At 38.8% G+C, this 21368-nt stretch overlaps 1 protein-coding gene across 1 annotated transcript in view; it reads left to right on the top strand.

Moving 5' to 3' along the window:
* Positions 1–21368, top strand: part of DNAH14 (dynein axonemal heavy chain 14) — a 403042-nt gene that overhangs the window by 357124 nt on the left and 24550 nt on the right. Inside the window, exons 76-78 of the mRNA XM_044943112.2 lie at positions 5027–5129; positions 7158–7385; positions 18106–18303. Of these exons, the coding sequence (XP_044799047.2) occupies positions 5027–5129; positions 7158–7385; positions 18106–18303 (529 nt within the window). The remainder of the gene's footprint in view (positions 1–5026; positions 5130–7157; positions 7386–18105; positions 18304–21368) is intronic.

The raw sequence follows: 21368 nt of genomic DNA, 5'->3' as shown, positions 1-21368 counted from the left end.
GGCCAGAGCTTTCTCAATTTTGTTTACCCTATCAAATAATCAGCTCTTAGTTTTATTGATTGTTTTTCAATTGACTTTTAAAATATCTATTTCCTCTCTGATCTTTATTATCTCCTTCCTTCTGCTGATTTTAAATTTTGGTTGTTATTTTTCTAATTCTTTTGTGTGGCGGGTTAGATTGTTTATTTGAGATTTTTCTGATTTCTTAAAGATGGCCTGTTTTGCTATGAACTTCCCTCTAAGAACTGCTTTTGCTGCCTCCCATAGATTTAGCATGGTGCGTTTTCATTGTCATTTGCCTCAAAGTATTTTTAAATTTCTTCTTAGATTCACCATTGACCCATTGGCTTTTTTAGTAGCATGTTGTTTAGTCTCCATGTAATTGTTGTTGGTTTTTGTTTTTTTTTTTTAATTTCTTTTTCTGTGGTTGATGTCTAATTTCATAACCTTGTGGTCAGGAAAGATGCTTGAAATAATTATTATACTCTTAAATTTTTGAGGGTTGTTTTATGCCCTGTATATGGTCAGTCCTAGAGAATATTTCATGTACAACTGAAAAAATGTATATTCTACTTTTTTGCCGCGTAATGTCCTGAAAATATCAAGTAAGTCTAGCTGTATTATTGTATCATTTAGGATCTCTGTTGCCTTATTGATTTCCTGTTTTAAAGATCTGTCCACTGATGTTAGTGGATTGTTAAAGTCTCCTACTATTATTGTATTCCTACCAGTTTCTCCTTTTATGTCTTTTAGTATTTATTTTATGTATTTGAGCACTCCTATATTGGGAACATATATGTTGATGTGTGTAATATCCTTTCCTTGTATTGACCCTTCTCTAATTCTTTACAGCCTTTGTTTAGAACTCCATTTTGTCTTATATGAGTATTGTGATCCCTGCTTTCTTATCATTTGTTTGCATGAAATATCTTTTTCCATCCCCTCACTTTCAATCTATATGTACCTTTTGCCCTAAAGTGGATCTCTTATAGGCAGTGTATTGTAGGCTCTTTTTCTTTTATCTAACCCGCTACTGTGTGTCTTTTGATTGGAGTATTTAGTCCATTGACATTTAAGGAAATTATTGTTAGATATGTATGTTAGATCATTGAAAAAGCAAGAGAGTTCCAGAAAAAACATCTCTGTCTGCTCTATTGACTATGCCAAAGCCTTTGACTATGTGGATCACAACAAACTGGAAAATTCTGAAAGAGATGGGAATACCAGACCACCTGACCTGCCTCTGGAGAAATCTGTATGCAGGCCAAGAAACAACAGTTAGAACCAGATGTGGAACAACAGACTGGTTCCAAATAGGGAAAGGAATACATCAAGGCTGTATACTGTCACCCTGCTTATTTAATTTATATGTAGAATACATCATGTGAAATGCCAGGCTGGATGAAACACAAGCTGGAATCAAGATTACCGGGAGAAATATTAATAGCCTCAGATATGCAGATGACATCACCTTTCTGGCAGAAAGAGAAGAGGAACTAAAGAGCCTCTTGATGAAAGTTAAAGAGGAAAGTGAAACAGCTGGCTTAAAACTCAACATTCCAAAAATGAAGATCATGGCATCCAGTCCCATCACTTCATGGCAAATGGATGGGGAAACAGTGGAAACAGTGACAGAGTTCTGTTTTCCTGGGCTCCAAAATCTCTGCAAATGGTGACTGCAGCCATGAAATTGAGATGCTTGCTCCTTGGAAGAAAAGCTATGACCAACCTAGACAGCATATTAAAAAGCAGAGACATCACTTTGCCGACCCAGATCTGTGTAGTCAAAGCTATGGTTTTTCCAGTAGTCATGTATGGATGTGGGAGTTGGACTATAAGGAAGGCTGAGTGCTGAAGAATTGATGCTTTTGAACTGTGGTGTTGGAGAAGACTCTTGAGAGTCCCTTGGACTGAAAGGAGATCCAACCAGTCCATCCTAAAGGAGATCAGTCCTGAATATTCATTGGAAGGACTGATGCTGAAGCTGCAATACTCTGGCCACCTGGTGGAAGAACTGACTCATTGGAAAAGATCCTGATGCTGGGAAAGAGTGAAGGCAGGAGAAGGGGATGACAGAAGATAAGATGGTTGGATGGCATCACCATCTCTATAGACATGTGTTTGAGCAAGCTCCAGGACTCGGTGATGGACAGGGAAGCTTGGCGTGCTGCAGTCCATGGGCTTGGAAAGAGTCCAACATGACTGAGTGACTGAACCGATACTGATATAACCAGAGGATGATCAAGGGAAATTACTACTTCTTTATCAAATCAAGCCTTTAAATATTTATTACTAGTACCCTAGCAGCCCACACAGAGAGAGGAAAATGTGAAAAAGTTTTCTTAAATTTAGGAATTAAAGGAGTATGTTTATTGCCAGGAGGAAAAATAGAAGGCTACAAATTATAGCCTGTACAGTACATGTATGGTGTATTTGTTTGGTGTATTTTTGCTTTTGTTGTTTTGGGTTTTTTTTAGTATTTATTTATTTACTTTGGCTGCACTGGGTCTTAGTTGGGGCATGTGGGATCTTCGCTTTGGCATGTGGACTCTTAGTTGCAGCATCCCAGATCTAGTTCCCCAACCACAAGAATCAAACCTGGGCCCCCTACATTGGGAGTGTGGAGTCTTAGCCACTGAACCACCAGGAAAGTCCCTTGGTTTGTTTTTAAATTAAAATAATTTCATAGTTGCAGAAAAAATGCTGCTGTAGCCACACGTTCCAGGAAACAAACTCACTCAGAAGGACAATGCAGATAGTGGAGTGCAGTTTATTATATCGGCGGGCCCAAGGCAGAGTCTCCTCTTAGCCAAGGACCCCAACCAGTTTTTGTGAAAACCTCATATACCCTAAGTGTAGTTGCTCAAACCCACCTCCCCAAATTCCTTGAAACTAGTCCGGACAAGGTAAAAGAGAGATACAGTCAAAGTTAATCCATGATTCATGTGTCAAAAGACTAGATACAGTGGATATTTATCAATAGGCCTGTGGTCATATCCCAGTAAACATAATGAAATTTACCACTTTGTTCTCTTACAGAGATAATTAGCATATTCTTTATGCAATGGAGAGTCCAAGTACAAGTCCTGAGGCTCTTTTATCCGGGAGGTCTGGTTTTCCATTGGTATGCCATTTCTATAGACGCCAGGCACAAAGTTCAGAGTCCATTGGGAGGGTACCATGCATGTAGCCTAATGTTCGCAGCCTGGCCTAAGATGTAGTCCAGCTCTGTGTGTTTCCTCCTTCAATGCAAGAATGATCCAAAAACTCTCCTCTACTGTTAACCTCTTTTCCTCGTTTACCCTATCATTTCTTTATATGTACATATGTGTGTATGTGTGTATGACATTTTTTAAATCCTTTGAAAGTTAAGTTCAGTGTCAAGGCAGACATAATGCCATTTGACCTCCAAGTACTGTAGCGTGTGTCTGTGTCTGTGTTAGTCGCTCAGTTGAGTCTGACTCTCTGTTACCCCATGGACTGAGGACCTCAAGTCTTCTTGAGGTCCTCTGTCCATAAAACTATCCAAGCAAGAATACTGGAGTGGGTAGCCATTCTCTTCTCCAGGGGATCTTCCCGACCCAGGGATCAAACCTATGTCTCATGCATTGCAGGCAGATTCTTTACCTGATTATCTAATCAATAGAACTTAGTCATATCTAGCCTGTTATCCTAATAATATCTTGTATTGCAAAAGAAGAAAAATGTTAGGTCCAGATTCCAATTCAGGATTTCACACTGCATTCAATTGTCATGTCTCTTCATTCTCCTTTGTTCTAGAATAGTTCCTTAGTATGTTTTTGTCTTCTACAACTTGGACATTTTCTGAAAAGTACAAGCCAGTCATTCTGTAAAGTGTCCATCAGTTTGAGTTTGTCTGCTATTTTCTCATGGTTAGAGTTACTTTACGCAGTATTGCAGGAATACCACAGGAGTGTTATTGAATCTTTCTTTGTACATCATAGCAAGAAGTAACTGATGTACAAAGAAAAATTCAACAACACTTCTGTGGTATTCCTGAAATACCACACTGTTCCCACTATTGGTGACATTTCTCATTTTGATTATTTAATTACAGTGGTATCTACCAACTGTAGAGATGCATCTCAAACTTTTCCCTACTACTATTAACTTCCATTGATAATTTTCGGGTGCATAATTACTAGACTATTTGCCAAATGGTAACTTTCTAACACCATAATTTCTTCTAAATTGTAAATTAAATTCTACTATTAGGAGATTTTCTTTTCCCCATTTATTTATTCATTTGTTTACTTGCATCAGCATGGACTCATGGATTTCTATTTTATTTAGTGGATTATAATCTGTTACTGTGAATGTTTATTATGATGTTCAGTTGTGCCAGATTTGACCAATGGAACTCTGGTTTTTATTTTGTTCTCAATTTGTCATTTTTTCCAAGTTTTTTGCAATGAACCTAGATCATTTTTGTACCTAAATGAGGGAAGACTACCTTTTCAAAAGGGGAATTACTGTCACGCGAGTGTATGTTCCTCGGTTCTTTGTCTCGTCACAACAAAGATTTGGAGCAAAGGGCATGAAAGCCCTCAGCGCGTCACAGCTCTAGGGTCTTGGACAAATCGTGTTATACCTCTTAGGCAAATCAGTGTTACAGCTGTATTTTATTTAGAAGATAGCAGAAGAGAGAGAGAATGAGAGAGAGAGCGCACGCATGCGGGAGAGAGAGTCCGTGAGAAAGCGCTTTGGCTCCTCCTTTTATATGTTTTTTCCTCCACCCGGGCCTCCCCCATGCAAATTGGGCTTAGCCAGGAGTTCTGTTTGTTCTGCCTGAAGTCTTCACTCTGGTCCTCGGACCGTCCTTTGACCTTCCTTGTCTTTTAGCCACCGCCATTTTGGACTTCTTTTCATATAGAAGTTCTTATGGTTAGTTATTAAAGTGATTTCTAAGGCCATTTTAACATTAAAACAACTATGATTCTTAGAACATATTGATTTCATTAAAATTTTTCACATTAAAATATTTATAAATGTTTTCTTTTTACAGATTTAATAGTCCAGATGTGACGATAGAGCCTAAATTCAGGCTATGGTTAAGCTCAAAATCAGACAGTTCTTTCCCAATTCCTATCCTTCAAAAGAGTTTAAAGGTAAGGGCAATGTATAACAGATACTAATATTGACTCTGAAGCACCGTTTGAATGTAAATTATCTTGTATTCATGATTCTGAATTAAGAAGAGAGTGCTAATTCTAGTATGCTAAATCTTTCCTGTGCTCAGCCTTACATTATGGACCAGAAGGAAGCAAAATATAAACAAGATCCCTGCTTTCAAGGGATTGGACAGTTTAAATGTTTGTTTTCTCAAACAAGGATGCTTAGACTTCCAACTCCCATAAACCAGAAGATAGAGTAAAGAATTTGGGTCCTTCCTTGCCTTTTGCTTCTCTAGCTTTTTCCTGTCTCTGGTCCCCCCTAACTCTTTCACAATTTGTTATTAATTCTCTGAAAAGGATCTGGCAAAAAGCAGGTTGAAACTATTGACTAAAAAGTCCTATTTAAAAATTATCTGTGACTTCTACTCATATCCACCATTAAGTTTAAATAAATACTAGGAGTTGGGTCAATTCTGTTAAACAAGTGTCCTGGTGACCAAAAGATGGAGTCCTAATAACAAAGAAGACTGACCGTGGCACAGGCAGAACGCATGCCCAGATATGCAAACACGTGCACACTTCCGAGTTTAACCATTAGTGTGAAGACAGAGGAAATGGGGTGGATGGGCAGTTTCCTGATAGAGTCCCAATCCAGCCTGAGAATAAATCAAGTTTACTCTTGGGAAACAAAGAAACTTATCCCTGTCACACTGACCCCCAGCTCTTCCCAGACTCCTGGGTGTATTTACCCAAGCCCACAGTACTGAGGCGCTTCCCAGCTGCCCTACTCCTGGAGAAGATGGGACATGGATTGGAGAAATCTGCAGCTTTTTGTCTGAGACTCAAGAGGGTCCATTTACCTCCCAGGATCAGGCAGAGTATTACGTCAGACAGCGTTTTATCTTCATCCAGGAGAGGGGGCTATGAAAGGTGGCGACAGAGGTAAAGCTTCAAGGAACATTTTAAGTGCTCTGTGAATAAATCAGTCAGTCTGATCCTTAACTCAGAAATCTCACGTTCCACAGGAAACTCTACTCAATGCTTTGTGGTGACCTATATGGGAAAAGAATCTTAAAAAGGGTGAATATATGATATGTATATATAACTGATTCACTTTGCTGTACAGCAAAAACAAACAACCTTGTAAATTAACTATACTCCAATGAAAATTAATTAAATAAATTCAATTTTAAAAGAAATTTCATGTTTATGTACACACACAAACACACACATATATCATAGTACTTATCTACACATATTTATACATATCCTACATACATACCCATATAATATGAAATACACATACACATATATATGTCTATGTGTGTATGTCTATGAAAACTGTGCAAGTAAAGAAACATTTTCAGACCTTTCGGTTTTAGACTTACAGTCATGCTCTTTAAAAAAAAAGCCCTCCAAGTAATTCCCTTCCCACTTCACCTCCTGTACCTCCTCATTTCAATTTTCCTACGTAAGAAATCAATCAATTTTCAATGAAAACAGAGCACTTTAGTAACACACCAAGTTATTTGTCCTCTTTTTCCATATCACTGATGATTAGATACTTTTGTTGGTCCACAAGTTCTCTGTGTACTATATGTGATGCCCCTTCTCTCTGCTGCCTTGCCGAGGCCATGCAGCCCTGATTCTGTTACAGCCACTTAGCTGCCATCAAGCATTTAGAATATAGGAATTCTTCACTTTCAACTTTCTCAAAAGCTGGGCTTGCTGAGCAAACAGGAGTGCTTTTAATAACATTGTTGCACTTCTCATTTTAAAGTACGAATTGGAACAATTGGAAATCTGATACAATCCCTTTACAGAAGTTTTCAAATGGGACAAGAATAACACAAGATTTTTTATTTGGTACTGAATCTTAAAAAGAGTTATAGTCTTAGCAAGTTCTGTTATCAGATATAGTCTTAGCTAGTTCTCTATGTAAGTAAGAGTCCCCCACCCCCCACCAGTCCTAATGCCTGTGTCTGTCCTCACAAGTTGTTTTTACTCACATCTGTTTTAAAGATTGCAGTGGAAAATCCCCAGGGACTGAAAAATAATTTACTTCAGACATTTGGATACTGTGGGAGTGGAGAGGTAACAGAAGAGTTATTTGAAAAACCTGACTGTGGACCATGGTGGAAAAAAATTTTATTCAGCTTATGTTTCTTCAATGCTCTGATCAATGAAAGAAAAATTTATGGAATATTGGGCTGGAATATTGCATATGCATTTAGTTCTTCAGACTTGGAGGTAAGTCTGGTACTTTGTATATAACACCAAATAAGTAGTGATATGAAGAAGGCAATGGCACCCCACTCCAGTACTCTTGCCTGGAAAAGCCCATGGACGGAGTAGCCTGGTAGGCTGTAGTCCATGGGGTCGCTAAGAGTCGGACATGACTGAGCGACTTCACTTTCACTTTTCACTTTCATGCATTGGAGAAGGAAATGGCAACCCACTCCAGTGTTCTTGCCTGGAGAATCCCAGGGATGGCGGAGCCTGGTGGGCTGCCGTCTATGGGGTTGCACAGAGTCGGACACGACTGAAGCAACTTAGCAGCAGCAAGTAGTGATAAGATAAAGAAAGCCTAGTGTGTATCTACACAAATACTAAATGTTTTTCATGGTACTAAAGTAACAAACTCTGTAACTAGGCGATGAGGGCTGACTAACATTTAAAAGAGGGGACCTGGAAGCCCTCTTTTTGGGAATCAAATCAGAGCTCCTCTGCTTATAGCTGTACAGGATTTACAGGTTATTTGGCAAGCTTACTAACCTCTCTGGGTCTTAGTTTCCTTGGCCAAAAAAGTACCTCTGCCAAAGGGCATTGTAAGAGGCAGACTAGGGACTTCCCTGGTGGTCTGGTGGCTTAATTCTGTACTTCCAGGCAGAGGGCTGGGGTTCAATCCTGGTCAGGGAACCAGATCCCACATGCTGCAACTAAGATCTGTCACAGCCAAATAAGAAAATAAAATTTTTTTAAGAAAAATAAGAACAGACTAGTCAATACAGTATGAATTGTAAAGCACTTAGAACAGTGCCTGACACATAAAAATCACCACAAAAGTGTTTGTTGTTTCTACTTATTCATTTAAAGCAAGAAAAATTACATTGACCCATTGTAGGAGGGAAATTTTAGCTGAAGAGTCTTCACTATTCTTTATATAGAACCCTTTATTTGTGTTTAATATTGCAAACTATTTTTCTTGATTTACAGTGTTGTGTTAGTTTCTGGTATATAGGCACAGCGATTCTCTTTTTCATATTCTCTCCCATGTGGCTTATCACCAGATATTGAATATAGTTCCCTGCACTATATAGTAGGACTTTATTGCTTATCCATTCTATATATATATAATAGTTTGCATCTTCTAGTTCCAAACTCCCAATCCAACTCTCTACTGCTTCCCCTATTTGGCATCCACTAGCCTGTTCTTTGTTTCTGTGAGTCTGTTTCAGAGATAAGTTCATTTGTGTCATATTCTAGATTCCACTGGAGAAGGCACTGGCAACCCACTCCAGTATTCTTGCCTGGAGAATCCCAGGGACAGGGGAGCTGGTGGGCTGCCGTCTATGGGGTCGCACAGAGTCTGACACGACTGGCAGCAGCAGCAGCTAGATTCCACACATAAGTGAGATCATATGGTATTTGTATTTCTAACTTACTTTGCTTAGTATGATAATCTCTGGGTCCATCCATGTTGCTTCAAATGGCATTTTTTCATCCTTTTTTATGGCTGAGTAATATTCCATTCATCTGTCAATGGATATTTAGGTTGTTTCCATGTCTTGGCTATTATAAATAGCACTGCTATGAATATTGGGATGTGTATATTTTTTCAAATAATAGTTTTGTTGAGATATATGCCTAGGAATGGGATTTCTGGGTCATATGGCAACTCTCCTTTTAGTTTTTTGGGGAACCTCCATACACTGCCTTGATTCCCCATACATCCTATTTGGTTCAGTTTCTCTGGAGAACACTGCCAAATACAACAATTAGGGGAATATTGATTAAAACCACAATAAGATAGCACCTTTCAGTACCACGGTGGCTAAAATAAACAAACAAAAATGTAGAGAAGCAGGCACTATCTCATACAGCTAATTTAATTGTTAGTAACTTTCCAGAAGACAACTTGATAATATATTTTGAAAGCCTTTAAAGAATTCCTGTTACTATTGATATAGACGAAGATAGTCACATTTATAAGACTGATTGCCAAAATTGGGTTATAACAGAACATGTATAGTGTGATCTCACTTCTGCACATATATTTAGAGTATATATTTATTTCAGTATAAATATACACAGATGGTTTAATATACACTAAACCATCTGCAAGGGAAACAAATGGTAGGACTGCGGAGGGCCAGGTATTGGCAGGGTCATGCAAAGAGCGTGGGGTGAAAGGCAGCAGCTTTACTTGGCTCAGGCTGGAATTTATGGGCTGCTGCTGTCCTTTTGGCATTTGGCAGAGAGGCTTGCTTAAGCAGAAGCAGCTGGTTACATGGTGGCTGCTGCTGCTAAGTCACTTCAGTCGTATCCGACTCTGTGCGACCCCATAGACGGCAGCCCACCAGGCTCCCCCATCCCCGGGATTCTCTAGGCAAGAACACTGGAATGGGTTGCCATTTCCTTCTCCAATGCATGAAAGTGAAAAGTGAAAGTGAAGTCGCTGAGTCCTGTCCGACTCTTCGCGATCCCATGAACTGCAGACTACCAAGCTCCTCCATCTATGGGATTTTCCAGGCAGGAGTACTGGAGTGGGGTGCCAGTGCCTTCTCCATACATGGTGGCACCGCTCTCCAAAAGAAGCAGCCTTCCCCTCCTTTGTCCTCCCCTTTCATGTGGCGAGTGTGAGAGCATTCTTCCCAGTGGCAAAGAAACAGACTGCCTGCGTGCCAGGATATCTGAGTCTGGGTACCTGATGTTCAAGTAGTTGTCTAGAAACGCCAAATGCTAGCACCTTGAAACTGTGGGAAATTGGATTGCTGTACAGCCCCTCTCATTAAGTGGAAACTTCTGGTTCAGTGGGAAGTTGAGTTTGGACTCAGCTCCTCCCACTAGGGGGAGTTTCAGGCCCAGTCAGCTCCTTGTCAGGCAACTTGGAGAGTTTCCTCAAGTGGACTGACAACTGACTGATGCTATCTGCCAGCCCATAGGACTAAACATCAATATATTTTCCACCACATGTAGGACTACCACCACTTTAAGCTCCCCAAAGTCTGGACCTGAGCCACAATGACAAGACCAAGAAAAATAACATATCAAACAAGATCCAGTAGCCAAAGAGAGAAAGAACACAAGAAATAGAACAGAAAATTATAAGAGCCCATAAGGACACAAAAGTACATACACATTTTACACACATGATTTTTTGTTCCATGAGCACATATCAAAGAATTTTTAACTCATTGATAAAAGAATCAGCAGGATGGTAAAACTGATTTTTAAAAGTATTTGTTGTTTAATTGCTAAGCCGTGTCCAACTCTTGCAAGTTGGAAAAGGACTGTGGCCCACCAGGCTCCTCTGTCCATGAAATTCTCCAGGCAAGCATACTAGAATGGGTTGCCATTTCCTTCTCCAGAGGATCTTGCTGACCCAGGGATCAAACCTACATGTCTCCCACATTGCAGACAGATTCTTTATTACCACTGTGCCACCAGGGTCCTTTTAAAAGTATAGGATAACAGAAATATTTAGAATTATTTAAACAATTATAATGAAATACGATTATCAAATTACATATAAAACTGCGAAATGCCATACAGGCAATAAAATTGTAACCTTGGGGTTGTAATTTTCTTTAGGAGCCAGAAACCATTTGTATTTCTACAAGACAAAATTTCATTTGCATCATTATCAGAAAGAAACAAATACAGGGCCAACAGTTTCCTATAAGTTAGCCTATACTTGTCCAGAGTTGTAAAGTGCTCTAATCAATAGGAAATAGTAAATCAAAACAAAAGCAGATACTCCTCAAGTATTTGATAATCCTTAAGTGAGCATGTTAGACAATATTCCAGTATGACATTAAAAAGATATGTGGCCATCCTTTTGCCTTTTTTTCAAATCTTTGAATTTTTATTTGTGTCAGTAGCTCAATTTATGATTGTAAATATGATCGATTTATGATCCCCAACGATTATGTATTATCCCTAAAAGAGGGTTGGTGTCACTGTGTTTCGGCATGATTCATTTACACACATGTGGAAAGAGGCGTTAACTAGTACATAGGCTCCATGTGCTCTCAACTAATGGGAGTTGTATACACACACCGTGATTCTTGAACTTAAAAAAAAAGTTAGATGCTTAGTTAGAGGGAGATGAATTGAAGGAAAAAATGGTCATGGTTGGGACTTGAGTTAATGGCTAGAAAAAACAAATAGAAGGAATAACTCAGAGCATAGGAAGAAAGTTACAATAAGATGGAAATCATAAGGCACAAATGAAGAAGGCATTTAAAGGGAACACCTAAAAATATTCAAATGATATGAATTCCTGAGGAGAAAACTGAATAGAGAGGAAAAAAAAAAGAAGAAAAAAGCTGTTTTATTGTCTCTGAACTGATGAAAGATTTGAGTTTACAGATTGAAAATCCTTACTAATTCAGGCAGAGTTGTCATAAAGACATATTTGGACATAAGCTAGAAATTCCTGAACTCCAAGCTCCAAAGACAAGTTATAAAAGAACAGTGATGACACTTAGACTTGTCGTCGACCATCACTAGCTAGAATAAAGCGGAGTAACATCTAGAGAATCTGGGAGATTAAGACTGCATGCCAAGAATCTAATTTCCAGTCAAAATATCATTCACTCTGTCAAAGTAAAGAAAGGTATTTGCATATATGCAAGGATTTAGATAATACATAACTCGTGTTCTCTATCTGTGGAAAACGCTTAAGATCTACCCTATGTACAAATATATCAGAACAGAGCCCCAAAATAAAGGAAAATGAAAAGAAATTGAAACTGTGGTGAACAGTATATTGTTAAACCTTACAGTAGATTATTAAATCTAAATAGATAATAATAAACAATTGAGGGCGAGTAGTCTAAGTGCTAAATATAGATTATTTAAGAGGAAGAGTCATACAAGAAAAATTCCCTTAATAGTTTTAAGCTGAGTTTTAGTAAGAGTACTAAACTATAGTTTACTAAACTTTATAGAGTACTAAACTGTAGTAAGAATACTAAGGTATCTCAACAAAGCCTAGGAATTGGAGTGGAGGGAAGCGTGTACATGAAGAGTGAAGGAGGAGAGTGAAAAACTTTCAAAGTGTTTATGTGAGGAAAGGAAAGACGAGAGGAAGGAAGTATAAGTTTTCTAAATGTTTCACCTTATTGCTAGCTTTAACATTAGAGAATGCAGAGGAAAAAATAGGGAAATGGAAAACTTTGGTAGGAAAATAATTGACTTCTCTTCATTTGAATAAAGGAATGTTATTTTAATATGAATTCAAGGAAAGGAAAGGTAACCTGTAATGGAAATGGTATAATGTTTAAATTAATGAAGATCAAAGGCAAATAAATAACAATTTGGTCAACCTATTAAAATGAGGGAGGGAGAGAAACAACAAAGTAAACTAATAATGTAAAGTAATACAAAGGGAATATCAGTTTTTACATTAAATGTAAATGGATTGCAATCTTTCATTAAAGAAGCAAAATTATTACCAGGGTTACAAAACAAAACTCAATTTTACAGAGTTTATATGAAAAACCCTTACATCAATGAAAAAGCTTGAAACTACCAAGAAAATAAAAACAGCAAAAAACAGAAATGGTAACATTAATATCAGTCAAGATGGATTTTAAGCTGAAAAAGCACCAAGTAGTAGAGAGAGAAACAGTTTATGAAGATATAACAGTCATGAAAACCTAACTTTTACAGTGCTTTCTCTCAGACATGGTTTTAAGTACTTTATGAATTAACTGAAATCTTACAACATTCCTAAAAACAAGGTAGTATGATCCTTAGTTTACAGTTGAAGTTCAGAGAGGTTTGGCAATTTGTCTAATGAGTGAGCAGAACAGGCTCGACTTGGTCACAGGTGGTCCAGCTTCAGAGTTTGTGCTCTCAGCTATTTCATTATGTGGTGTCTTTATTTATCACAACTGGTACACTGAAGGCAATGGCACCCCACTCCAGTACTCTTGCCTGGAAAATCCCATGGATGGAGGAGCCTGGTGGGCTGCAGTCCATGGGGTCGCTAGGAGTCGGACACGACTGAGCGACTTCACTTTCACTTTTCACTTGCATGCATTGGAGAAGGAAATGGCAACCCACTCCAGTGTTTTTGCCTGGAGAATCCCAGGGACAGGGGAGCCTGGTGGGCTGCCATCTCTGGGGTCGCACCGAGTTGGACACGACTGAAGCGACTTAGCAGCAGCAGCAGCACATATACACATACATGTATGTCTATATAGACATGTGTATCTGTACATATGCATTATATAAATGTATATGCATATGTGATTATTGTGGAAATTTCAAAAAACTCACAATTAGATCTAATAAGCAAAAATAAGACAGAGAAAATAGTACAATTGACAAACTTGATTAACAGATGTAGATAGAACCTAACATCTTTCCAAAAGACAGTTCATATTTTTTCATACAGCTAAGGAACTGTTAGAAAACTTAATCGTAAACATGGCCACAAAGAAAAATATTTAATGATTTTATGGGTCACGTTCTCCAGTCATAATCTAATAAACTATAAACATTTGATCCAAGAAATCTTAACAAGTTGTAAAATAAGAAACACAGCTCTAGATAGGAATATTAAAAGGGAAGATAAAGAGAATATTAAAGAGAAGTCATAAAATATCTCAAACATAATAGAAATTATACTACTTTATACCAAAAAAAAAAAGAAATGGTGCTTCCCTTGTGGTCCAGTGGTTAAGACTCTGCCTTCCAATTCAGGGAGTGAGGGTTTGATCCCTGGCCCAGGAAATAAGATCCCATATGCTGTGGAGTACAGCCAAAAATGTGGGGGTTTCCCTGGTGGCTCAGATGGTAAAGAATCTGCCTGCAATGCAGGAGACCCAGATTCAATCCCTGGGTCAGGAAGATTCCCTGGAGAAGGAAATGGCAACCCACTCCAGTATTCTTGCCTGGAGAATTCTATGGACAGAGGGGCCTTGCAGGCTACAGTCTATGGGGTTGCAAAGAGTCAGACACGACTGAGCGAATAACACCACCATATCAAAAATAATGTGAGAGACAAAAGCTATGCTCAGAAAAAAAAAACTAACTCAAATATTCATTATTAAAGAAGTGCAAGAAATAATATTCATCTTAAGAAATTAGAAAAAATAAAAATTAAATATAATTTTTAATATTAATGAAATAACACAAAATGTAGAAAGGAAAAATAAATTGTAAAATTGGTTTTTGATGAGGCTAATAAAGTTTGGAAATCTAGATGAAACCAATGATTTCCCAGAAAAATATGAACTTTCTAAATTGACTCATTTTGATATATGGCAAAACCAATACATTATCGTTAAGTTAAAAAATAAAATAAAATAAAAAAAAGAAATGGAAATGTTGACTAGACTGATTGCCGTAAGAAATTGCAAATAATACCAGAATGAAATGGTTTCACAACTTATTTCACTCTGAATTTTAAAAAACAGATAAATTAATATTATTTAAACTATTCCAAAACTTAGAAAAAGATGGCAATCTCCCCAATTCATTCTATGAAATCAACATAATTTTAATATGAATACCTGCTGCTGCTGCTGCTAAGTCGCTTCAGTCGTGTCCGACTCTGTGCGACGCCATAGACGGCAGCCCACCAGGCTCTGCCGTCCCTGGGATTCTCCAGGCAAGAACTCTGGAGTGGGTTGCCATTGCCTTCTCCATTGTGTGAAAGTGAAAAGTGAAAGTGAAGTCGCTCAGTCGCGTCCGACTTGTAGCGACCCCATGGACTGCAGCCTACAAGGCTCCTCCATCCATGGGATTTTCTAGGCAAGAGTACTGGAGTGGCTTGCCATTGCCTTCTGGAAAAGTACTATAGGCTAATTTCACTTAGGACTTCATATAAAAATTATATATTAAACTTAATAGGTTTCTGCAATGAAGCAAAGAATGATATACTGTGCTCAAGTGGGGTTTATTCCAAGAATGTAAAAATGGCTCAGTATTTGAAAATCTATAATCTCAGTTTAAATGATCAGATCAATAGATATAGAAAAGTCTTTATTATGAACCCAGGTACCATTCCTAAAAAGAACTCTTATAGGATTCAAAGCAACAGCTTAAATATGAAAAAGACTACCAAAAACCTAAAGCAAATATTATTCTAAATAGCCAAACACTGAAATTGTTTCAAAGGGAATCAGACATGGATGCCTTTTATCACCATTGTCATTCAACATTGCCTTAAAAGTTCTAGTAAATGCAATAAGATAAGATAATTCATATTAATGCTGTAAAAGAGAAGCAAGAAAAAAGAGGAAAAAGCTACCTTTTGTTGATGATATAATTGTGTATCTAGAAAATCTGAAAGACTAGTTTAAAAAAAAGACCTGTTAGAAGTAATGAGAGAATTCAATAAAGTGGCTCAATAAAAACATAAATATATAGACGCCACTAACTTTTCCCCAGCAGTAAACACTTAGACATGGAAGCATAGTACAGTCACAGTAGTGACAAATTTTTTTTTAATATTCAGGAACAAATTTAATAAAAACTGTATGCATCCTAAATAATGAACACTGTAAATCAGGAAGTACAAAAGAATAACATTTGCTGAGAGCTTAAAATGTTCTGATTACTTTATATGAATTATTTAATTCTCACAACAACTTTATGAAATAAGTACACTAATTATCCTCATTTTAAAGATAAGGAAATGAAGGCTCAGAACACTTAAAAGACTCTCCAAAGTTACACAGTTCTTGCAGTCTGCTGCCACATCTCTGTTTTCAATCCTGCCTTCTCTCTTCAATAGGAAGACTTCCCATATCATAAACTACCAATTCTTCCAAAATTACGTATCACATTTACTGTCAATCCAATTAGAACCCTATTAGGAAGATTCTGGAATTGATAAAGTTTACATAGAAGAAGACACACTGAAGAATAAACTGGAAATATACAAAATTTAAAATACTGCAAGAATCTCCCTTCACCAGATATCAAAACATATTTTTAAAAATCCACTATACTAAATCCAATATTGTTTGACAGAAGTAGACAACAAATCAGTGAGACATAATACAGAATACAGAAATAGATCTGAGTTTATATGAAATTTTAATGTTTATATAGAAAATATTTTAACTCAGTAATGAGGGATTTTTTTTTTTTTTTAAGTAAAAGATACTGGTTACACTGGCCATCCAGCTGGGAGAAAATTGGTTTGGCCCTTTATCTTATACTGTATACAAATATAAATTTCAGAATGGAGTAAACTTTAAATGTATCAGTTCAGTTCAGTTCAGTCGCTCAGTCGTGTCCGACTCTTTGCAACCCAATGAATTGCAGCATAGTAAAACAATAAAAATCTTTAAAAATAAATTTGGGAGATTACATGTACAATTTTGGAGTTAGGGATAACTTAGCTGAAAATCGAAACCCAGAACCATAAAAGAAAAGATAGACATGTGTGATTATAAAAACTTCTATATGGAAAATGGCAACAAAATAAAGTCAAGAGACAAATCACAGATTTAGGATAATATCTGCAATGCAAATAACTTACAGAGTTAATGTCTATAATATACAAAGAGCTCTCACATTTTAACAAGAAAAAGACAATCCAAAGGAAAAATAGCTAAATGTACAGAAAATCGAATCTTGACCAATAGACTTAAGAAAAGATTCTGAAAATAACCAGTAGCAAGTGAACTACAAATTAACAGCAAAGTACAAAAAAATTGCATAGGGCAACCTCTCCTAGCAGAGGAAGGGATGAAAGAACAGTGGAAGGAATGAGAGAACGGTGGCAACAGTTAGTGGAAATATGAATTGTTGCAGCCATTGAACAACAGTAGCCAAGATATGTTGGTTGGTCAGTTGCAGGATGGTGTATATAAAGATAGGAACACAGAAAAAAAAGATGAGAGGGAAGGAGAGATGAAAGATAGGTGAAGGACTGAGGGAGGATAGAAAGGAAGAGAAAGAGGAGGGAAGGTCAGAAGGGAAAAAGAAGGAATGAAATCAATTTATGTACATATAGTTACATAGGGGGCTTCCCTTGTGGCTCAGATGGTAAAGAATCTGCCTGCAATGCAGACGACTGGGTTCGATTCCCCCTAGAGAAGGGAATGGCTACCCACTCCAGTATTCTTGCCTGGAGAATCCCATGGACAGAGGAGCCTGGCAAGCCTGTCCATGGGGTCGCAAAGTGTCGGTAAGCGTAGCTCAAGACATAGTTAACAATGATGGCCTCATGGCAGGGGCTCTGAAGGCTAGACAGTAGGAGAAAATTTACATTCCTTTGTTTATCCTTTTGTATCTTCTGAATTCAGTGTGTGCTTGTGCATGCTTAGTTGCTTCAGTCGTGTCTGAAGAACCCTGTGGATTACAGCCTGCCAGGCTCCTCTGTCCATGGGGATTCTCCAGGCAAGAATGCTGGGGTGGGTTGCCATGCCCTCCTCTAGGGGATCTTCCTGACCCAGGGATTGAGCCTGCGTCTCTTAATGTCTACCTGCTTTGCCAGGCGGGTTCTTTACCACTAGTGCTACCTGGGAAGCCCTCTGAATTCAATACTACATGTTTGTTTTGTCTATTCAAAAAATAACAATATTAATCAGTTAAGTAATTCAAAGTTTGTTCAACAACAATGAGTAAAATGTATAGCCTAATATTTTTATTCTTTTTTTTCCACGTATTTTTAAAGATAAAATATATGCAGCTGTTTGAGTTGTTGATTTTATGTTAAACCATGAAAACAACCTGAAAATGTGTGCTAAAATAATGAAAACTAGTGCATTTTCTACAGGTTGCCATAAAGGTGTTGGAAAATTTCCTGAGTGCTCAGTCCAGTATTCCTTGGCAGACACTGCGCTACCTGATTGGGGAGGTGGTTTACGGTGGCTGGGTGACTGACAGCTGGGACAGGCGATGTTTAAACACCCTTCTCTACAAATTTTGTAATCCTGAAGTGCTAAAAGATGACTTCAGTTTCTCTACTGATGAGGTAAGAAGAGGATTTATTTTCTTAACATTACTGATTATGTTTAAGGATTGCGCCATTATTTAAAATCTACATTAAAATAAATTTTAACATTCACTTTTTTCACTTTCTACTTATGTATTTATTTATGGCTGCACTGGATATTCATTGCTGCATGCAAGCTTTTCTCCGGTTGTTTCGAGTAGAGGCTATTCTCTAGCTGCAGCGTGTGGGCCTCGCACTGCAGCAGCTTCTCTTGCAGAACTCAGGCTCTAACTGCAAGGGCTGAGCAGTTATGGCACTCAGGCTTAGTTGCCCCATGGCATGTGGAATTTTCCTGGACCAGAGATTAAATTCATGTCCCCTGCATTGGCAGGCAAATCTTCAACCACTGGACCACCAAGGAAGCCCTTAACATTCACTTTTAATGGTGTTTATTAATTTTCAACGTGGCTTCCCAGGTGTCACAGTGATAAAGAATCCACCTGCCAGTGCAGGAGATGCAATAGACAAGGGTTAGATCCCTGAGTCAGGAAGATACACTGGAGGAAGAAACAGCAACCTACTGCAGTATGCTTGCCTGGGAAGTCCCATGATCAGAGGAACCTGACAGGCTACAGCCCGTGGGGTTGCAAAGAGTCGGACATGACAGAGCACGCATGCACACACACATAACCTTTAGTATTACAAAAGTAAATGACCATCACTCTATCAATTACCATTTTATCTACCTATCCACTCTAAAGACCCTCCACAGATGACCTGGGTATGACCTCTGTCTCTTCTTCTCCTCCTCCCACCAGGCCCCTACCCACTTTACCATGATCACCCAGATGGCATTCTTTCTTCTCATCTTCCTGGGAATTCCCTGGTGGTCCAGTGGTTAGGACCCTGCACTTTCACTGCCGAGGAGGCAGGTTCAGTCCCTGGTAGGGGAACCTGCAAACTGTGGCACGCCCTCCCCCGCCCCTAAAAAAAATTATCCTTCTCATCTTCCATTCACCTCCCCTACACAAATTGCCAGCCATCACAGTGATGCCAAGTCCTCCCTCCCAGCTCTCAGGCCAGAGGTCTGCAGGATTTTTGCTCTGCTAGCAACCATCCACCAAGGGCACAACCTGGAATGTACGCTATTAAATGAAGCATTATGCTGGCCAGTAAATGAAAAGAACGATAAATGGCTCATGCCCCCTGGGAACCTAGAGTATAAAATACAAAGCACAAGGAAGCAGAAGCAAGTTAAGCTGTGCTGATCTGATCCACACTTGTCGACTGATGTCTTTTTCTCATTTAATGCTCAAAACAACTATATGAAATAGATGTTATCCCCAGTTTCAGATGAGGAAACTGAGGTTCTCAGGGTGCAGCCACATACAGTAAGGAGAGCTGAGATTCAAGGAGTCTACCCCAAGCACTGTAGAAGACGAAACTCCGCGTCATCCCTCGTCCTCTCTCTGTTTAGTGTTTAACTTCCATCCAGGCCTCCATCTTTGTGGAGCAAGAGTCTCCAGTTTACACACAGCAGTTGTGCCCTAGCAGATGGTTGCTAATGGAGGGAAAAATCCTCCAGATCTCTGGTTTGAGAGTGTGGAAAGAGGACTTGACATGAATGAGACAGGTCAGAATTTGCATAAGGGAGATGATGGAAGGTGAGAAGGAAGATGACACAATCTTTTAAGGCAGGAAAAGCTATGAGTTGTTTTTTAGATTTCCATTAAGAAAAAAAAAAACTTTTAAATAATACTCTAGTTGTTTAGAGTCTAAATTCAACCAAGGAAATGGCAACCCACTCCAGCGTTCTCACCTGGAGAATCCCAGGGACGGGGGAGCCTGGTGGGCTGCCATCTATGGGGTCGCACAGAGTCGGACACGACTGAAGCGACTTAGCAGCAGCAGCAGCAGCAAGATAAAATTATCCTTGAACGTTTTTTAAATTGCAAAAAAGTACAGTGGGCATAGTTTTGTATACAGACAGTTACTTAAGTATGCTCAAGAGAATATGAAGCATAGTAGCATAGAAGCATATAATTCCACTGGCAGAATCCTATCAGACTACAGAATAGATTCTAACATCATAAGTTCAATTATTTAGTTGCTTTAAATGCTGCAATTTTATGACAGTTTGTCATAAAAACTTGCCAGCTCTTCCTGTTCCTTGTCATAATCTTAGTTTCTGCAGATAATTTTTTATTAACGTCTCTCTTAGTTGATGTTTCTCTGTGCTTGTGCTTGTGTTCAGTCACTCAGTCATATCTGACTTTTGGTGACCCCACAGACTATAGCCCACCAGACGCTCTTCCATGGAATTTTCCAGGCAAGACTACCAGAATGGGTTGCCATTTCCTTCTCCAGGGGATCTTCCTGACCCAAGGATCGAACCTGAGATTCCTGCGTCTCCTGCATTGGCAGGTGGATTCTTCACCACTTACCACCTGGGAAGCCCCGATGTCTCCCTGTGGCCCTCATTAGTTGGTCAATGTTTTCCTTGAAGCTATCAAGAAAGCCGTTACTACCCACTTTCCTGGCCATGTGAACAATGCATTTCTCTTCTTTGTCAGTGGTCACTTACTCCTTTTTTTTTCTTCTCTTTGACACTTAAGGCCTAGGACCAGACCTGACACAAAATGTTTATTCTGTATAGTGTTCTATTGGTCAAGCAGCCACAGAATCAGATTGATAGGAGAGTTAAATAATTTGAGGCAATGTTTTTAAACTTTCAAAATCCTTGGCCACAGGTGTTTTACATTCTTTCCAGATACCAAATGTTCTCACTCCCTCTCAGACCCCTGAAAGTCCTCATTCCATTAGTGTTAAGGTCAAGGATCTTGAGCAGATGAGACTCTTTGGGTGCAGTTCCTTTGGTGTAACTCCTTAAGTAGTTCCCCTTCATATGAAGATCTTTTCATTAACAGACACTTGGCAGTCTGTATGGTAGGGTATATGGCGACCTCCTCCAAGAGGATTTATGCCAACACTCCGAGCCTCCCAGCACTGCTGCTGCCAGTGCCCCTGACCCCACGGCAGGCCACTGTTGACCCACACCTCCGCAGGAGACTCCCAGACACTCACAGCGCCTCATCACCAGATGA

This window comes from Bubalus bubalis, chromosome 5, assembly GCF_019923935.1.
Source record: "Bubalus bubalis isolate 160015118507 breed Murrah chromosome 5, NDDB_SH_1, whole genome shotgun sequence".
NCBI classification, from domain to species: Eukaryota; Metazoa; Chordata; class Mammalia; order Artiodactyla; family Bovidae; genus Bubalus; species Bubalus bubalis.
This window is presented reverse-complemented; position numbering and strand designations above follow the sequence as displayed.